Source organism: Saccopteryx bilineata, chromosome X, assembly GCF_036850765.1.
Source record: "Saccopteryx bilineata isolate mSacBil1 chromosome X, mSacBil1_pri_phased_curated, whole genome shotgun sequence".
Taxonomy (NCBI): domain Eukaryota; kingdom Metazoa; phylum Chordata; class Mammalia; order Chiroptera; family Emballonuridae; genus Saccopteryx; species Saccopteryx bilineata.
Window position 1 is genome coordinate 80,358,184 of NC_089502.1, and position 19,444 is coordinate 80,377,627.

Sequence of the window (19,444 nt, forward strand, 5' to 3'; positions counted from 1 at the left end):
ATACTACCTGAGAACCATTAGATGGGCTATTATTAATAAGATAGGTAATAACAAATGTTAGAGAGGTTGTAGAGAAAAAGGAACATTCATTTACTGGTGGTGGGAATGTAAACTGGTATAAGTTTGTTAGCCAGTGTCATCCCAATAAATTCAATAAAAAGAATAAAAAAGAAAATGAATATGAGAGTGACTTTTAAATTGTGAAGTGTTATGCACATGTAAATTAATTGTTAATATCTACTTTTGTTCATTTCCTTCTGGCATTACTGTGTTTATTTTAACGTGCCAAATACCATTTCTCCTAACACTGCAAATCCCCCAGTATCAGTCTTTCTACCCAGAACACATAAATCTACCATGACGGTCAACCTTATATTCCTATTTTACTAAATAATATCTGTTGAAGCGTGAAGTTGACCATTATTAAGTACCAGATAAGGTAGTATGTAGTTTTTTTTTCATATATTAGTCTTGAGACATAATTAATACCATGATGTAGGGATGGAATTTTACAATCAGAGAAAACTAGTAGCAATCTGGGGTTGGGAAAGTAAGTCTGTGGCAATACCACAGCAGGAATCAAAGTCTTCCTGTTCACCAATACGTTCTCACTGAACTCAAACTTTGTGCAAAGAGCAATCCAAACAATCCTTTCTCAACTCACAGCAAATGAATCTTTCCATATATACTTCTTTATCTCCTCTAAGGTCCATTTTCTAATATTAATTTCACTGTCCTCATTTTTTACTCCAATATAAGGCAGTCTTTCTTCCACATACAGATTGATTAGCTTTCCAACATATGCTGATTCTCTTCCTAACAGATGACTAGAACCCCTCCATTTTCCTTTTTGCTACACAGGGGGGATAAAAAGTTATTCAAAAATTTATAGTAAAAATTATCTTATTTTTATATGTGTGTGTGAGAGAGAATTCTAAGTCATTAATATTTTGTTATTTACTTTTCAGGTTCTCCCACCCCCAAACCTGAGTCTTACTCAATCCCTCTCAAAAGTTAGCTTGACACTTCCTAGAAATGTAGACTATTTCAGGTCACTTAGACATCAGAACTACTGAGCACCAAGGTCAAGAACATAAAGTGCAGAATGCTGACTCTGATAAATGTCAGATATCATCTAGGTACATTCAGATACAATAAAAACATAACAGTGCTATTGAAATGGCCTGTGAAATGTTAAAAAAATGTGGGGTGAGGATCAGCTCTGTCTCATCTCTGGAAAAAGGAAAGTATGCTGTTTACAAGCTACCAACATTGAGTTATTTCTGCCAGAGAAATGGTGTAGGGACTGGACTGAAAAAGACAAAAAAGGCTCTTATTGAAGAAAAATAACATTAGTAGGAAGTAGACAAGATACTGAATGGTTCCTAGGAACACTCTCAACAGTAGTGAAGGAACAGAGAAAAAATGGTAAATACCACTTTATAGAAAACTACAGCCAGTAAACAGATGTGACTTCTATTGTCATCAAATTATAACATATCATATTACCATCAATTTAAACATACAAAGGAATCATAGCTATGCAGTAAGCGAACAATTTCGAAATAGGTGATTCAGGAAAATACAGGAGTCATTAGAAGTTGAAACATGAGCTGGCAGCATTCGGCAAGGAAGTGAAAGAGAAACAAAACTAATCACAGAAATACAGCCAAACTGGAAGCAGCACAAAGAATGACAAATAATTCTGAAACCATTTTACAGAGGGCAGAGGGAGTGAGAAGTATCACTTTAGTTGTTCATGCTTGTTGTGTGTACCTTGATCTGGGCAAGCCCAGGGTCTCGAACCAGCGACCTCAGCATTTCAGGTCGATAGTCTATCCACTGTGTCCTGAAACCATTTATTTATTTATTTATTTATTTATTTATTTATTTTTTTATTTATTCATTTTTTTTTTTTTTTTTAGAGAGGAGAGAGAAAGGAGAAAGAGAGAGAGAGAGAGGAGAGAGAGACAGAGAGAGAAGGGGGGAGGAGCTGGAAGCATCAACTCCCATATGTGCCTTGACCAGGCAAGCCCAGGGTTTGAACCGGTGACCTCAGCATTCCCAGGTCTACGCTTTATCCACTGCACCACCACAGGTCAGGCGAACAAAGGAGGATTTAAAAGAGAGAGAGAGAGAGAGAGAGAGAGTGAAACCATTTTAAAAGATATAGAGAACAGGATTTTTTTTTCCCGAAGTTAGAAGCAGGGAGACAGTCAGACAGACTCCTGCATGCGCCCGACCAGGATCCACCTGGCATGTCCACAAGGGGGCGATGTTCTGCCCATCTGGGGCATTGCTCAGGTGCAGCCGGAGCTATTCTGGCACCTGAGGCGGAGGCCATGGAGCCATCATCAGCGCCTGGGCCATCTTTGCTCCAACGGAGCCTTGGCTGTGTGAGGGGAAGAGAGAGAGAGGGAGAGAAAGAAGAGGGGGAAGGGTGGAAAATCAGATGGGTGCTTCTCCTGTATGCCCTGACCAGGAATCGAATATGGAACTTCCACATGCCCAGCCAATGCTCTACCACTGAGCCAACCAGCCAGGGCTAGAGAACAGGATTTATTTTTAAAAATGAGCAGAATAAATTGGAAATGAAGAAAACATTTTAAAAGTTGGAAAAAGACAAGTGAACACCTACATAAATATCAGTATATAATATACATAGTTAAAGAAATTAAGAAAGCTACATATTAAATGATCATACTAGGTTCCATAAAAAATGACAAAGAATAAACAATAATTAGATATATCGTCTTCAATATATATATATCTGGGATGGCAATAAAAATATCAAATAAATTATGGGTGAAAAAATATTAGGAGGGCCTCAGACTTCTACAAAATAACACTCAACACTAAAAGACAATGGAGCAATGAAAGAAAAGAAAATGTGACCCATGAACTCACCTTAAAAAACTCAGAGCAACAGCCCTGGCCGGTTGGCTCAGTGGTAGAGCGTCGGCCTGGCGTGCAGAAGTCCCGGGTTCGATTCCCAGCCAGGGCACACAGGAGAAGTGCCCATCTGCTTCTCCACCCCTCACCCTCTCCTTCTTCTCTGTCTCTCTCTTCCCCTCCCGCAGCCAAGGCTCCATTGGAGCAAAGATGGCCTGGGCGCTGCGGATGGCTCCTTGGCCTCTGCCCCAGGCACTAGAGTGGCTCTGGTCGCAACAGAGCGACGCCCCGGAGGGGCAGAGCATCGCCCCCTGGTGGGCGTGCCGGGTGGATCCCGGTCAGGCGCATGTGGGAGTCTGTCTGACTGTCTCTCCCCGTTTCCAGTTTCAGAAAAATACAAAAATAAATACATACATACATAAATAAATAAATAAAGCACAACACAAAGTGTTTAACAAGCCACCAATGTATCACCTGGCTCTACATAAAAACAACAACAACAACAACAAAAAAACTCAGAGCACACAGTCCCCAGGAGTTTCTTTTTTTAAAGAACAACTAAAACAGAAAAAAATAACTAACATAAAGAAATTAAATAAAAATTGGACAATATAGTAATCATTTAATTCACTTACCTGATTATGCTCACAGGAAAACTTATAAATGTTAGAAAACATTGAAAATATAAAAACATGTAATTCACAAAATTGATAGGGAAAAGTATTACTGTATATGTGAGTTTTCTCAACATTCATGGCTGAGAGTCAAAATAAATCATTTGTATCAGAAAAATAATAGAGATATATACATCATTTAAAAGTATAAACACTAAAATTAATCTAAGCAAATAAATTAGAGAGCACAGAAATGGAAGGGGATAGTGGAAAAATGAAAATACATGAAATATTTTTACAACAGCCTAAAATATCATAAAAAATGAAAAGACAAATGACACACTGGACGTAAGTATTTAATTTGTTACAGATCCTTAATAAATAAAGCACTTCTAAACGTCTGAAAAAGAAACATCATAACCAAATAGAAAATTGGGCAAGAATATGAAAAGAATAAAGCAAATTTATGAAATAGAAAATTCTACAGGACAGATGATCTGCCTTTCTCCACAAATAAATTGCAGAGTAAATGAGGATGTAGGAGAACTATTACCCTTTAAGGAGGATTAAGAGATATGTAAACCAAATGTGTTGACATTTCTTGAAACAGAATTCAACCAAATAATTAAAAAGACAGTTTTAAGACACTGGCATATTGAAATAAAGTTGAGTATTAAATATTAAGGAGTGATTGTTAATTTTAGTTCATGTAATGTTGATATTATGGATTTTTTAAAAGCCTTATCTGATAGGTAAACACACTGAAATACTGAAGAGTAAATTCATAAATCTGGAGTTGATTTAAAATATTCCATAACAATTATAAGAAAAGGAATATATTAAACAAAAATATTAATACTTTTAGACAAAAAACTATATAATATATTGTATATTTATATTAATACAAAAATACCCGTGTATGTTAAAATTTAAATGTGTACTTGAATATGAGCAGTTCCAAAAGTCCTTTACGGCCATACAATTATCTGTGTATAGAGAACAGATAAATACAAAATATCACAATTACTTCAATTACCATCGAAATATAATCCCCTTTGTTTTTTTTTTTTTCCTGGTGCTATTTGTTTTAAAACTGAAGATTTAAAATGAGGCATATAAACAGTCATGTAACAGGTTTTTGGGGGCAGGGGTTGTTTTTAATCTTGAATTGACTGGATAAATCTGAACTGACTGTACAGTTAACTGACTGTATAAGGACTTTGGTTAAAATAAAGGAAATACATATTGCAATTCTGCTGACTAAATAATTTGTCATTCAGAAAGGAAGGAGGAGGAGGAATGCAAATTTGTAGATGGTATAATAAGAAAATTTAATTTCTTACTGTTGATATAAGATAACAGGACCTGAGGAGAGAAAGGGGATACACAAACCTTGTTTTTTGTTTTTTTTTCTTGGTGACAGAGAGAGGGACAGATAGGGACAGACAGACAGGAAGGGAAAGAGATGAAATGCATCAGTTCTTCATTGCGGCTCCTTAGTTGTTCCTTGACTACTTTCTCATATGTGCCTTGACTGGGGGGCTACAGCAGAGTGAGTGATCCCCTTGCTCAAGCCAGCGACCTTGGACTTCAAGCCAGCGACCATGGAGTCATGTATATAATCCTGTGTTCAAGCCAGAGACCCTGTGCTCAAGCTGGTGAGCCCACACTCAAGCAGGATGAGCCTATGCTGAAGCCGGTGACCTCGACGTTTCGAAGCTGGGTTCTCTGCATCCCAGTCAAATGCTCTATTCATTGTACAACCACTTGGTCAGGCACACCATGCTTTTCTGAAAACTTCTTTGCTGAGCCTTACCACTATTCCCTCAACTCAACCAGGGGAGGACTTCTGCTCCATTAACAAATCTACTTATAATTAGTACTCAAGCAAGCTATTACTCATCCCAGGCTAATTTCATTGTTTAAAAAAAATGTCTCTGGACAATAGAACCTTTGAAGATAAAGGAACAAATATTAACAAAGGCATTTCAGACAGGAAGATAAAAATGCAAGGTGGGGTGATCAGATTCTCAATAAGGGAAATAGGTGGTTACCATCATTGTAGGACACCAAACAGGTAATAAAGTAGTTCATTGCATCTACGTTTAGATTTAAGTGAACATAAGACTATAGGGGGTAGTGTATGTGGGGAAAATGGCTGTGTTAGGCTTGCTCACAGGTTTACAGGCTGCAAGCTCTTTGTGCAATTAACGCAGAAGCATATGACAGCACTATTGTGATGATAAGTGCTACCCATCAAGGGCCCACCACGGAGAAGTGCAGTTGGTTTCTTGATCCCTTATCCTCCACTTGAAAAAGCAAGTTTTCCTCTCCCTTTGTGTTTTTCCCTTTTCTTTCTTCTTTTGGCTTGCCTGTCTTTGTGAGCCACCAATAAATTAGAATGGCCCACCATCCTCTGGCTCCACAGTTCCTTTACTGTCTTCCAGAATCCACTTGAACCTGAATGGCCACAGCCACTGACCTTACAATGTACTTGAACTACTCTATGATGTGAACTACCAGACACTTTTAACACTATTTTAGCAAAATTCCTATTTCAAAGGAAATAATAAATATGCTTCATACAATACCCCACCTTAATCATCCATTGAAGAAAACATTCTCAGGACCTTGTATTGATAACTCTTTATTAGCTTTAATCACTTTAAAAACCTAGAAAATTGTTTTTTTGCTAAAAAATAAATATCCTACTAATTTCAACAAAAAGTCTCCCTCTAGTCTGCCTACTTTCTAATTGATGATTGTTACTATGTTGTTATAGCAGAAAATAACCAAGTACAATGTGCATAATGTACCTGCAGCTTTACACACCATCAGCAAAACAGCAACGCAGAATTAATGGGTGGCAGTGCTGACCTCTTCAAATGGTTAGATAAATCCAAAGATATATTGATAGATTTAATATAATTATAATACTTATTATAATTAATTTCATTTCATTAATAACAGTTTCAGTGACCATTTCAAATTCAAAATGCCTAAGATGACAATTCAGGAGTCTAAAGTTCTTATTTGCTACTTCAACATTTCCACCAACTTATAATAGTTTCCATCTAAGTGGTGCTTTTATCTTTAGACATGCTTATTTACTTCTCCATTCTCTTTTACTCTGCCTTATGGCACTATTAAGAATTCCTTCCTGGGTGGTAGAGCCTTTGCCAATACCTGTACTTTTACTGCAGAATATGTTCCCAAGGTAGGCAGATTCCCACAATATCATTCTCTGCATCTCACAGCATAACCTGCTCTTCCATGATCCATGAAGGACAACACACACACACACATACTCTCTCACTTCTCTCTCTCTCTATCACTTTCTCAGAGCAAGCTTTTGCACCTTTCAGATCTCAGCTCCTCTGCCTAGGTATTGTGGATGCTGCTCAGATGTTCCTCTGGCATGGTATCCTCACTCACCAGAGATCCCTTCCTTCCCCTACAGAGCATGTATTCACTTAGTTTGATTGTGGGGAGTAAATCTCATCTATTGGTCTTCAATTTCTACCCCCTAGAAAGGTCACTCTCAGATCTAATCAGTCTAGATTCTCTTCCAGGACCTTATCTAGAGCTAGATAACCTCTCGGTTCTTGTGCAAGACACCATAAAAATAACAAAGTGGTTACTATGAGGACAAACATTATCTTTCATTTACCAACATATCTCTTAGTTCCTCTCAGTATACCTTGACCACTGTTAATTTTGAATGGCTGATTTTTGGTCTTGCTGGGTCCTTTACCTAGCTTTCAGCTGTAGCCCCCTTTCCCACAGGAAGTCCCAGTTTGGGCTTCAACCTCCCTTGCTAAGTCAGATCCACCCCTGTCTCTGCCCTCCAGAAACAATTTTCCAAGTCCCAAAAAATAACTGCTGCCCTGGGCTTCGCCTGTTCACCATGTAAATTGGTTTTCTTTGTGACTTCATATCAGATCTCAAAGAGTAAATGAGGTCTTGCCATGATCTCCTTTCTACTCACCCTGACCCTGCTCTACCTGTTCATAGCAACTAAAGACAAGCTCATAGGAAAGAGCCTTGCTCCCACGTGAGACTTTGGTTCCCAGGCCTAGGAATAAAAACCCATTTTTACTTAACACTTATCATGTAGCAGAGACAGTTCTAAATAGCTCATGGATGTGATCTCATAGAATCCACACCTATGAAGTAGTCACCAGTGTGACGTCCAGTAACTCATTTAAATCCACAGTGAGGTTTATCAGTACAAGTAAAAGAATATCCATCCTCAAAAGGTCTAAAATAAGGAAATTTATTATCTCTATTCATTAGAAGTTGTAAGGTAGGGCTGGCTCCAGGCATGGCACAATGACATCTGGGCATATATAGATGAGAATGAGAAATCAGAACTCCACATATCCTCCTGAAAGTTTCTAGTGAGCAGAGGTAACCCCTACAACCTCTCAACCAAGCTTCTCTTATTTAACATTTCAATGACTTAACCTGGGATAATGACCTCTCAAAGTATGCAGATTCTCCTTAGCATTCACCAGACTCCCTCAATGCCTTTAAGTCCCCCAGGCCCACAGAGATCTCAGCATAGCTCAGCAGTGCAAGGTCAACTTCAGGAGACAGTAAGGCATCTTGCCAATTTCCATAGGCAGGGATCTGGAGCACATGTATGGGTGAGGACTCTAAGGGTGTCAGCCCAAGGAGGATGAAATTTTTAGATCAGGCTATATTTATTATGGGTGCACTTACCCAGGGTGCAGAATTTAATGTTAGCTCAAAAACCTGAAAAGGATATTAAAATAATGTGTTCCATTGTTAATTAAAGCCTGAAGTCAATAGCACTCCATAGGCAATAAGGATTAAAGGGCAGAATTTCCCTGGCAGTTTTAAGGAAGGAACTCAAAGGCTCAGGAAGGTTGGAACAATTTATGTCCAGATATATGCCTGTTGTCCAATTATCCAATGCCCTTTTTCCATCTCAAGTGTCCTAGTTTAGGATGGTGTGCACCTGCTCAGCCACTCTTTAACCATGCCACCCTGGAGGCCCAAGAGGGCATTTCCTTCACCAGTGCGTAAAGAAATACCTTGGCAAGGGGAGCACTGGAAGCCTCATAAAGTCCTGTAGTGCTTGTCCTCTGAAGCCTAGAGATAACTGGGTAATACTGAGATTCAACTAGGTTCCCTGATTTCAGTGGGAATAATGGAAGTCATGGAGAGAGATGTAGAGGCCAGTGATAGCACTTAACCATTAAAAGACACTCCTTTCTTTTTTCTCTTTATTTTCTGTAGTGCTTCATATTTGTTAAAAAGAATGCCAAGTGCTTTTTGCAGGTAGTACTGAGAAGCTGGGGTGTCTGTTTTTATTTTTAATATTTTTGGCCGAATGCACACATCTGTGGGAATGCTGAAATTTTTAAAGAAAAATGACAGCTATCAAAACCAGCGCATAGGAGAAAAGAAGTGTCAACAAATTGGCTGCCAGGCACACTAGGCCCCTGTAACAATCTGGTGGGGGAGGGGAGGACTCTGGGAATAGATAGGGAACTAACCAAGGTGAAAGACTGTCCTTTTAGGGGGTGGTGAGATGTCCAAATCAATGTCCAAGTAGGTGTAGCCAACTCAGGTATCTTCTAGGTTGGCCCTTATCTCCAAAAGCAGTGGTGGTCTGTAGCTGGAATATAGTGGATGGTGGTGTAAATATAGCTTAGGGCTCTGGCAGATGTATGTAGGCCTTGCAGTTGGCAGGGCTGTGCATAGTCTGACCAGTTAATAACTGAGACTCGCCCTATAAGCTGGTGCTCAGGACACAGTTCAAATTCGCAGGGGCGCGTCCTGGATCTGACCAGAGTAGATGGCAGCCCTCTTCAGGGATAGCCCCCAGCTCCATCCAGCACAATAACTGGAGCACAATTCTTGGAACAAAGACAAGCACTAAGGGGGATGAAGAGAACCAGAGGGCAGGGGTAGGGAAGGAGATCAGCGGGCGACAGGGAGCACCTTGGCTCCAGAAGGGGCAAAGCTGGATATGGACATGGGGAGAGTGGGGGGGGCAGTGGGGGGGGTTGGCGGCGTGCAGGGCCCTGCCTCCTAGGCCCGCGGGTCTCCGAGCCTAGTAATCATCAGGTTCATCGTCATCGTCGTCTTCGTCGTCATCCCAGCCAAAATACTGTTTCATCTCGTCGAGGAAGGCCCGGTAATCACTTAGGATGGGGCTATCCATCTCAATGTGGGGCACCACCCACTCCTCGGCTTCCCCGGTGAGCAAGCTGATTAAGAATGCCACTTTCATGGCGTCGTTGCAGAACCGGTTCTCGTTGACAAGCATGTAAGAAGCCGTCTGCACGATAAACTCGGGGAGACGGGAACTCTCGCCGTTAAACTTTTCTGGAAAGGGCACCGGGCAGCTCGGCGGACGTACCTGGCGCAGTAGGGTGGCCCTCTCGCACACCAGCAGCCGCAGCTGTTCATTGAGCTGGATATTCTCGATGCTCAGGGAGCGGTGCCTCATCAGGAGAACGCGCAGAAGCAGCACCAGCTCGTCGTCCACCATGGCGAACAGCTTGGAAAGGCAAGGCTTGGTTCGGTTGGGCTCGGCTTGGCCAAGGTGCACAGGGAAGCCTCACAGGAAGTGCCTGTCCGCGGAGGCGCGGGGAGCCAGAGTGCAAAGCGGTACCAGCAGAGGTCTGGGCGGCTGCGCAAGCCCCGCCCACAAAGCCGCTTACGAGACTCACGCAACTGCGCGGCCTTGGGCCGGGGTAGAGGAGGAGGGGGCGGGTCCTAGGATGATACCGGAGCTCCATGGGGGCGTGGCCAGGGTGGCAGCGCTCTGGCCCTGTCACAGAGGTGGGCGTGTGCAGGGCGTGGGCAGAGTCTCTGGCTCTGTGCGGGCAGTTCACAGGGCTCACGGAAAAAGGCAGGAGATTATGGTTGTAGGGTTGGCGTTTGCTAGGACCCAGCGAACGCTGAGACCCAGCTCTCATATAAAGCCAACCTGTTCAAGTTTAAATTATATTCAACAGCGCAACCAACTCACAAAATTCAAAGATCCTTGAGTGAGGGGCTTTGGCCAATGGATTCCGTTTGTATGATGTTTGTTAACACATTTTCTTGCTTATTTAAATCTCACTCACCGAGGGAGCTGTTAATACTGCTGGCCGCAACAGCAGGAGTGGGGGTAGGGGCGAGAAGTCACACAGTTTCAGAGTAAAGAAAGATCCCCTGGGGATCCTGGCCTTCAGACAAAACAAAATATTTAAACAGATTTTCTTCAGTTGAAAATAATATTGTATATCTCTATTCTTTTTTACATTTATTTATTTATTTTGCAGAGACAGAGTCAGAGAGAGGGACAGACAGGGACAGACAGACAGGAACAGAGAGAGATGAGAACCACGAATCATTAGTTTTCATTGCGATACCTTAGTTGTTCATTGATTGCTTTCTCATATGTGCCTTGACTGTGGGGCTACAGCAGACCAAGTAACACCCCCGTCCAAGCCAGTGACCTTGGGTGCAAGCTGGTGAGCTGCCCTCAAACCATATGAGCCCAAGCCCAAGCTGGTGACCTCGGGGTCTTGAACCTGGGTGCTCCGCATCCCAGTCCGACGCTCTATCCACTGTGCCACCGCCTGGTCAGGCTTCTTTTTTATTTTTCTAAATAACAAAGTATAAAAATTTCTGCAAAATCTTTTGATAACAATTTGCAGGCATCCCTCTTAACTTTGACGATTTGATGTACTAATATTAGTGTCCCTTGGCTACTGGGTGTTATTCTTTCTTAACAATAAAGACTTGTGTTTTTAAATAGTTTTGTTTTTCTACTTTAAATATGATTATTCAAATAATTGTTGACAATTGAGATGTGTCCAAGCCCTTAGAGCCCAGTGGAGGGTCTGCTTTTAAAATATGTTCCAATAAAATCACTTTTTGTCAAGTCTGCCACTGCACCCTCATAGCAGCCTTCCTTTCTTTACCAGTTTGTTGCAACTAATCTCTGAGCATTCATTCTTCTCTTCCTACAGTGTACATTTGCTCCACAGAGTCGGCACAGGAATCCTTTAAAACAAAATTTAGACCTCCACTCTCCTCCTCAAAACCCTCCAACACTTTTATTATTATTATTCTCATTCAAAATCAAAAGCAAAGTCTTGATCTTGGCCCAGGAGGCCCTGTCTCACCTTCTATATCTCTTCATATCCCCTCCTCTGTTCTAATTACAAAGTTCTCTTGCTCATTCTCTTACACAAGTATCTCTGATCTTAGGACTTTTGCACTTTCTATCATTTCTGCCTTGCAAGGACTGTCCTAATTTAACTATCTGACTCATTCTCCCACTCTTTTTGGAGAGAGCTTTCCTAACCACCTCATTTATCAGAGCACTCAACTTTCTGCCAGTAATTCATCATCTTTCATGATGCTTCATTTTTTTGCATAACATTTATCATACTAGCAACCATCATATCGTATAGAACTTTGTTGGTCTGCCTCTACTTTAGAATGTAAATCTATGCGGAGAGTTTGTTTTCTAGATTCTCTAATCATAATACCTAGAAAATGCCTGGCCCAGAGTAAGGAACTCCATAAGTGTTTGCTGGATAAAAGAATCTCAAGGTCCAGATGTTGAAATAAAAGAAGTGGTGGGTGCACAAAATGTCCAAAAATATTTTTCAAAGTGTCTAGTATCTTTTTTCTATGATTATGATTCAGCCTTTATTGTAAAATTATGACTGAAGTAATAAAAATGACTAAATACTTTTAAATCCTCTTCATTACTTATACAATAATTGAATGGGCATCCATGGAAATGAGAAGGTGAGAGACAGAGAGAAAGAAAACGAAGGTCCAAGGTAGGGAGAGGAAAAGGAGTCACACTGCTGAAAGAGTGGGCAAGAAAAATAGCAGGTAGGAGGGACTATGACCTTGTAATCTCCTGTGATATGAATTCCCTACTAAATGAAGAGCTCCTTGAGGGCAAGCAGGAACGTTTTCTCACTTATCTTTTTATTTCAGCATCTGAAAGTGTTGACTAGGTACTGCATAAATCTCAGTGGATAGAAAGAAGGGATAAGAAATGTCAGAGATAGGTTTCTGGCAATCTTGCTCATTGACAGCTCAGGGTAGAGGGTGGACTTGCCTGGTACAGCAGTGAGTGGCCAGCTGTACTTTTCATGTCCAGACCCTACTACAGGAAAAAAAATACCTAGCTCTCTACTCCTAGAACACACATTCTGTGGCAGTATTAAGTTAGAGTAATCTTAACTAAAAAAAATTAGTGGCAGTCCTCAGATATATGAATTGACATGGGTGCCTACTTGACTCTGAACAAGGACTGTACACAAGGTTGGGCATTCTAGAAGCCTGAGAACCAAATGTGAAAAACTTGCTTAAGCCCAGAAAAGCAATAAGTTGATGATACAGTACCACAGTCACAGCTACTCTGACACTGATGCACAGGCTTTTCCAGTAAACAATTATTATGCACTGGACTTCTGTGAATCAGAGCAGTCTTGTGGGGACCCAGAGATGATTAGGCCAATCCTGCCTAGTCTTCTTCCTACAACTCCATGACAGAGGATATCAGGAGGAATCCACAGGAAGTAGCCAGTAGTATCACCTCAGATGGGGCTCTGAGTTCTTAGAAAGCAAGAAATGTCATGGCTAGATCTGAGCACAGAGCTGATCAATGACTTTTGTAGATAGTTTCAAACTTGGAACAAGGAGAGACAGGCAGTTCCTCAGTGTCCCTCTGAGAAGCAGTTGAGAAAAGATGAGTAGTATCAGTAGACTAAATGCATAGAAATATAATGTTCATGTTAAGCAACTTCCCAGTGTCCATGATGCTCTCCAACCAATGCTAAAGCCTGCCAGCCATTCCTTCTCCAGTAAGTCTGCTTAGGGCTGCATGTTGCTTTGATCATTCCCCTTTATCATCCAAAGTGACCTGTGAAAATTCCCTTACACTGGTGTGAAGACGCTGGGAGCAGAGGCAAAGCAGACCACTTGACTTACCTAAGGCTCAGGAACTTTATCAGGACAGTTTTGGCTCAGAACATTTTATTTTGCAAGAAAGAAGCACAGTGTCAAGGCTGAGGGCATGAACTCTGGTGCTTATTGCTTTCACCAAAGTTCCATGCTCAAACCCTGCCCTAGAAAACAGATTTGAAAATTACCTTATAATAAATACAAAACATCTCTCAATTAAATAGCTTCCTGAGCAATGTATACAAGTTGGATAAACCAACCTGTTACTTGAAATATGTAGCCAGGAGCAGAAAGTAGCTATGGAGGGGATATTTGTGAGAGAGTCAAATGGATGCCACTAAGATCCAGGCCTCTGCCTATAGGAACCTCCCTTTCCTTCCTACCATGCACCTGGATCTACTTTTCACAATAACTATATTTACAGGGATATATAGACCTCAGGCCTAGAAAGAGGAATGGAAAGGTATAGCTTTCTTCATCCTACCTTCACCCTCTCCAGCTTACCAAAATCCTCTGAAACATTTTCATATTTATTGAAAGTATTGTTAGAGTAATCTTAACTAAAATAAATTAAATAGTACTCGAATGGTAAAATTAAAAGGAAATATTTTTAATACCTCTCCTCCCTACTCACTAAACAGGATTGTTGAAAATGTCATTTGTCTCTGTATATACATAATATTTGTAGAATCCTAATACTCATAGTTCTGATAAAAATATATGTCAAGATTCACAGATACATAAAGATGTTTTCTTGATGATTGCATAAGCCACCTAAATTTCTCAGGCACACTCCTGCCTGAGAACTAAAGAGACCTAACTGTTCAGTTTCTCAGATGAAGTAGAAGGATGGTGCCTAATACATTAACAGTCCCAAAGATATAGAACTGGAAAATCAGATTTCTATGGCTGGATTATGATTTACATAACTAATGTCTTTTTAATTTGTATTCTTCATGCATACATAATTATATTGCTATAATACAGATTTTATTGTCTCTATTATATTGCACAAGATATTTGCTCTCATTTTTTTCTTATCCATATGTATTTAATATAATTATTTACCTTGAACATACAAGACCTTATACACTGGGTTTGTTTCTGGTATTTTCATATATTTTCAAAAGTATCTGGCATAATGTTAAATCTCTTGTTATAGAAATTAAGAGTGTATTCTGTAGTAATTTGTGTTTACTTCTTTGGTTTTAAATATAGACTAGGCCTCTCTCTCAAATTGGCCAGTTGTTTTGATCTAGATTAAAGTTTTCAGGAGGCAGAATGTGTGTTGTGCATTAAAGATAACCAAAAATTCCTTGCTATTTAGCCTATCAACAGTGGAACAGATCAGAGAACCCAGAAATAAATCCAAAGCTTTATGGACAACTGATATTTGACAAAGGAGGTAAGAGCATACAATGGAGTAAAGACAGCCTCTTTAATAAATGATGTTGGGAAAATTGGACAGCTACCTGCAAAAAAATGAAACTAAACCACCAAATTACACCAGTCACAAAAATAAACTCAAAATGGATAAAAGATTTAAATGTAAGCTGTGAAATCATAAGCATCTTAGAAGAAAACATAGGCAGTAAGCATCCCACATTTCTTGCAACAATGTATTTGCTGATTTATCTCCACAGGCAAGTGAAATAAAAGACAGGATAAACAAATGGGACTATATCAAACTAAAAAGCTTTTGCACAGCTAAAGACAATAAGAACAGAATAAAAGACAAACTAGACAATGGAAGAACATATTTGACAATATATCTGATAAGGGGTTAATAACCAAAATTTATAAAGAACTTGTAAAACTCAACACCAGGAAGACAAACAATCCACTCAAAAATGGACAAAAGAAATGAATAGACACTTCTCCAAAGAGGACATACAGATGGGCAATAGGCGTATAAAAAAATGCTCAACATCATTAAGCATTAGAGCAATGCAAATTAAAAGCACAATGAGATATCACTTCACAACAGTCAGAATGGCGCTCATCAACAAAACAACACAGAGTAAGTGCTGGTGAGGATGTGGAGAAAAGGGAACCCTCTTGCTCTGCTTGTCAGAATGCAGACTGGTATAGTCACTGTGGAAAACCGTATGGAGATTCCTCAAAAAATTAAAAATTGAACTGCCTATTTAGCCTATGAAGAGGTAAAAGCAATTTCCCCTGCTATTTTAATCTAAGATTGCCCTGTGACTTGATTTGAGAAACAAAATATGATGGAAATAATGGATAACTTATAAAACAAGGCCTGGCCTGACCTGTGGTGGCACAGTGGATAAAGCGTCGACCTGGAAATGCTGAGGTCGCCGGTTCAAAACCCTGGGCTTGCCTGATCAAGGCACATATAGGAGTCGATGTTTCCAGCTCCTCCCCCCTTCTCTCTCTCTGTCTCTCTCTCTCCTCTCTAAAAATGAATAAATTAAAAAAATTAAAAAAAGGAATAAACTTAAACAAACAAACAAACAAACAAAACAAGGCCTGTAAAACTGGAAGAATTGGGTAACGTCAGAGAAATGGTGCTGTGAGGAGTGCTCCCAATACCTCTCCCTGAAACTTCAACAAATTCAACAACTAGAGACAGAAAAAGCAATCTCAGGAGCATTTGAAATACACATACATCAAACAAAGGTATAATTGGAGAAAAAAGTGGCTGAGTATATAATCCACTCTGAAGAAAATAAGATGTAGAATGGAGTATTCCACTTTCCTCACTGGCCTGAGCAAGGGATGCTTTCACTTGAAACTAAGAGAAAGCGAGGACTGGGGGCATGGAAAAAGCTGAACTAGGGCAGAGATGTTCCAGCAGAGGAGAGAGTCTTCTCGGGGCTCAGCCCACATGGAGCTAACACCAGTGGCAGACCTCGGCAGAGGTGGGCTAGCAGTTGCCTTGTTTACTCCTGGTATCCCGGTCAGTGCTGGCAGTATGTGAGTGGACCCACCTGGTGCTTCGGGCATCGGTGCCTGCATTCCTGGACAGAAGGGCTGGGTCAGAGACTCAGTAGTGACCCTCTGTGTGGGATGTGACCAGAGTTTCTGAGTAATCCCAGCTTCCCAAACAACAGTGTGTGGAAAGTGCACAAAAGCCAGCTTCTCTACACCCACACCTGTCTGGGCGCGGCACCTCTGCCAGCCATACAGGCTAACAAAGCACACTCCTGGGGAAGAGAACTGCGGAACTGGTGAGGGGAAGGGCATGCAGGCAGCTTGCAGACAGCATCTTGAGAACAGATCTGCAGAATGATGATGTATAATAGACATGCCTAGAGGCTCATAGAAAGACATCTGAAAGGCAGTTGGCTTCCAGCCCTGCCTGACTACACTGATGGCTGTGACTGGCAAAGCCCTACCCAGAACCTTGAATTGAGTGGGGATAGAGGGGGGGATTTAGCAGCTCTTACAGCCTCTTGCTCTCCAGGCATTGGCTGGGGAAACTTCACAGCTGGATGGCAGGCTGCTCGTTCAAGAAGGAGAAATTTGGGAAGAGGCTCCGGGAAAAGGGACTCTCCCATTGTCAGAGACTGCAAATGCTAACAAGCTCCAACTACCAATGGGACTGAGGTCTAGTTCATGTCACCACCATAGTGACACAATAACAAATCTCTGTCTAAGAGTGCCACAGGGGCAGAACCTGGGGTACAGCGCCACCGGCCAAAAAGAGAGAGAAGAATGAAAAAAAAAAAATGAAGGTAACTTCTCAAAACCAGGAAAAATCCAGTCTTTATAAATTTTTCCATTTTTTTCCTGTATTTTTTATCTTTTTTTTTCCTTCCACCTTGGTCATTTTATCTTCTTTTCATTTTATTCTTTTCTTTTCATTTTGAATGTTATTACCCATAGGTGTTACATTTTCCATTCTTTTGGTTTTTTTCTATGAGTTTTACATTCCAAAAAACTTAACTCAATTTTTCTCTCTCTCTCCTTTTTGTTTCTTCTTTTCTCTTTCACTTTTTCTCTCAATTGAATCTCATCCACAAACAAATCATTTTATTCTGAATTCAAATTTTTTCTCTGTGACATTTTTGTGCTATTTATTTCGCTTTTTATCTCTTTACATTTCCCTCAACTCTGGCTTTCCATTCTATACTTTTTGTGCCACTTAATACAATAGAATTTTCTTTTTTCATTGTATTTTTTTCTTTTTTCCATTTTTATTTTTTTTAATTTTCTCTTCTACTATTTCTCTCATTTGACCATCATTTGCAATTTTAATCCTGATTCAAATTTTTTTCCTTGTGTAATTTTGTGCGTTCTTGCCTTGTTTTTTGCCTGTCACTCCCCACCAAAAACGGCCCTCTGTTCTACGTATTATTTTCCACTTAGCAAAACAGAATTTTCAGTTCTTCACTGCATTTTCTCAAGAAAATTTTTTAATCAACTTTTATTAGTGTAATAAACAATACCACTATCAAATGCAGAAAAAGAAAAAAATCAAATATCATGGATACAAAAGACAGTGATGTAGCTCAGATAGATGCGGAAAAATCAATAGATAAAAATTTCAATAGCTTAGAAACTTTGAATTAAATGACAGATAATTTAAAATTGAAGTCCCCAAAATACTCAGGGATATATAGGAAAACACAGAAAGGCAGTTTAGGGAGCTAAAAACAACTCAATGAACAGAAAGAATTCTTCACCAAGGAAATTGAAACTATGAAAATGAATCAAACAGAGATAAAAAACTCAATTCATGAACTGAAAAACAAAGTAAGAAGCTTAGCCAATAGAACAGGACAAATAGAGGAAAGAACTACTGACATAGAAGATAGGCACATATAGATACTAGAGAGAGAAAAGGAGAGAGATGCACGAATTTTAAAAAATGAGATAGCCCTACAGGAATTGTCTGACTTCATCAGAAAGAGCAACATAAGAATAATGGGTATATCAGAAGGAGAAGAGAGAGTAAATGGAATGGATAATGTATTCAAACAAATAATAGACGAGAACTTCCAAGCCTGTGGAAAGAACTAAAGCCTCGAATTCAAGAAGAGAACAGAACACCGAGTTATCTTAACCCTAACAGACCTACTCCAAATCACATCATAATGAAATTGGCACATACCAATGACAAAGAAAAAATTCTCAAGGCAGCCAGGGAAAAGAAAAATACAACATATAAAGGAAGGCCCAGTACATTATCAACAGATTTCTCAGCAGAAACTCTACAAGCTAGAAGAGAGTGGACCTCTTTTATTTAAAGTTCTGAAAGAGAGGAACTTTCAGCCAAGAATACTATACTCATCAAAGCTATCCTTCAAATACAAAGAAGAAATAAAAACATTCACAGATACAGAAAAGATAACGGAATTTATCACCAGAAAATCCCCACTTCAGGAAATGCTAAAGGGTGTTTTCTTACTACACACAAAGAACAAAACAAAACAAAACTACAAGTAAAAGCTCCATCAAGATCACAATAAAAATAAGATTAATCTGTGACAAAGAAACAAAAGGTGGAAAGAAGAAAGATTAACAGTAGCAAAAAAGGGTGGAATGCAGAAGCACTCATTAGATAATGTACTATAATGAACATTATATGTATTTTTTTTCATTACTTAATGGTAATGAGCCCTAAAAAAACCACCACAGAAATACATGGCTTGAAAAGAGAAGTAACAGAGAAAATAAGTATGGATCACAACGAAGCAGAAACAAATGATAGAAAAATAACAGAGAAGAACTAAACAAGATACAAAACTATCAGAAAGCAATATATAAAATGGCAATAGAAAACCCTCAAATGTCAATAATTACACTAAACGTAAATGGATTGAACTCACCAATAAACAGACACAGAGTAGCAGAATGGATTAAAAAAGAAAATCCAATTGTATGCTGCTTAAAAGAAACACATCTACGCTACCAGGATAAGAACAAATTCAAAGTGAAAGGGTGGAAAACAATACTCCAGGCAAATAACATCCAAAAAAAAGCATGTGTAGCAATACTCATATATAACAATG

At 39.7% G+C, this 19,444-nt stretch overlaps 1 protein-coding gene across 1 annotated transcript; it reads right to left on the reverse strand.

Annotated features, from left to right (window-relative positions):
- Positions 1–7,761: 7,761 nt before the first annotated feature.
- On the reverse strand, positions 7,762–10,182 carry LOC136317125 (protein LDOC1). The gene has a single exon (XM_066249680.1). The coding sequence runs from the start codon at positions 10,030–10,032 to the stop codon at positions 9,592–9,594; it is 441 nt and encodes a 146-aa protein (XP_066105777.1). The 5' UTR covers positions 10,033–10,182; the 3' UTR covers positions 7,762–9,591.
- Positions 10,183–19,444: the final 9,262 nt, after the last annotated feature.

What these genes read in the sequence shown, in the direction of transcription:
- LOC136317125 (XM_066249680.1), bottom strand. Translation starts at nt 10,032, where the DNA reads ATGGTGGACGACGAGCTGGTGCTGCTTCTGCGCGTTCTCCTGATGAGG.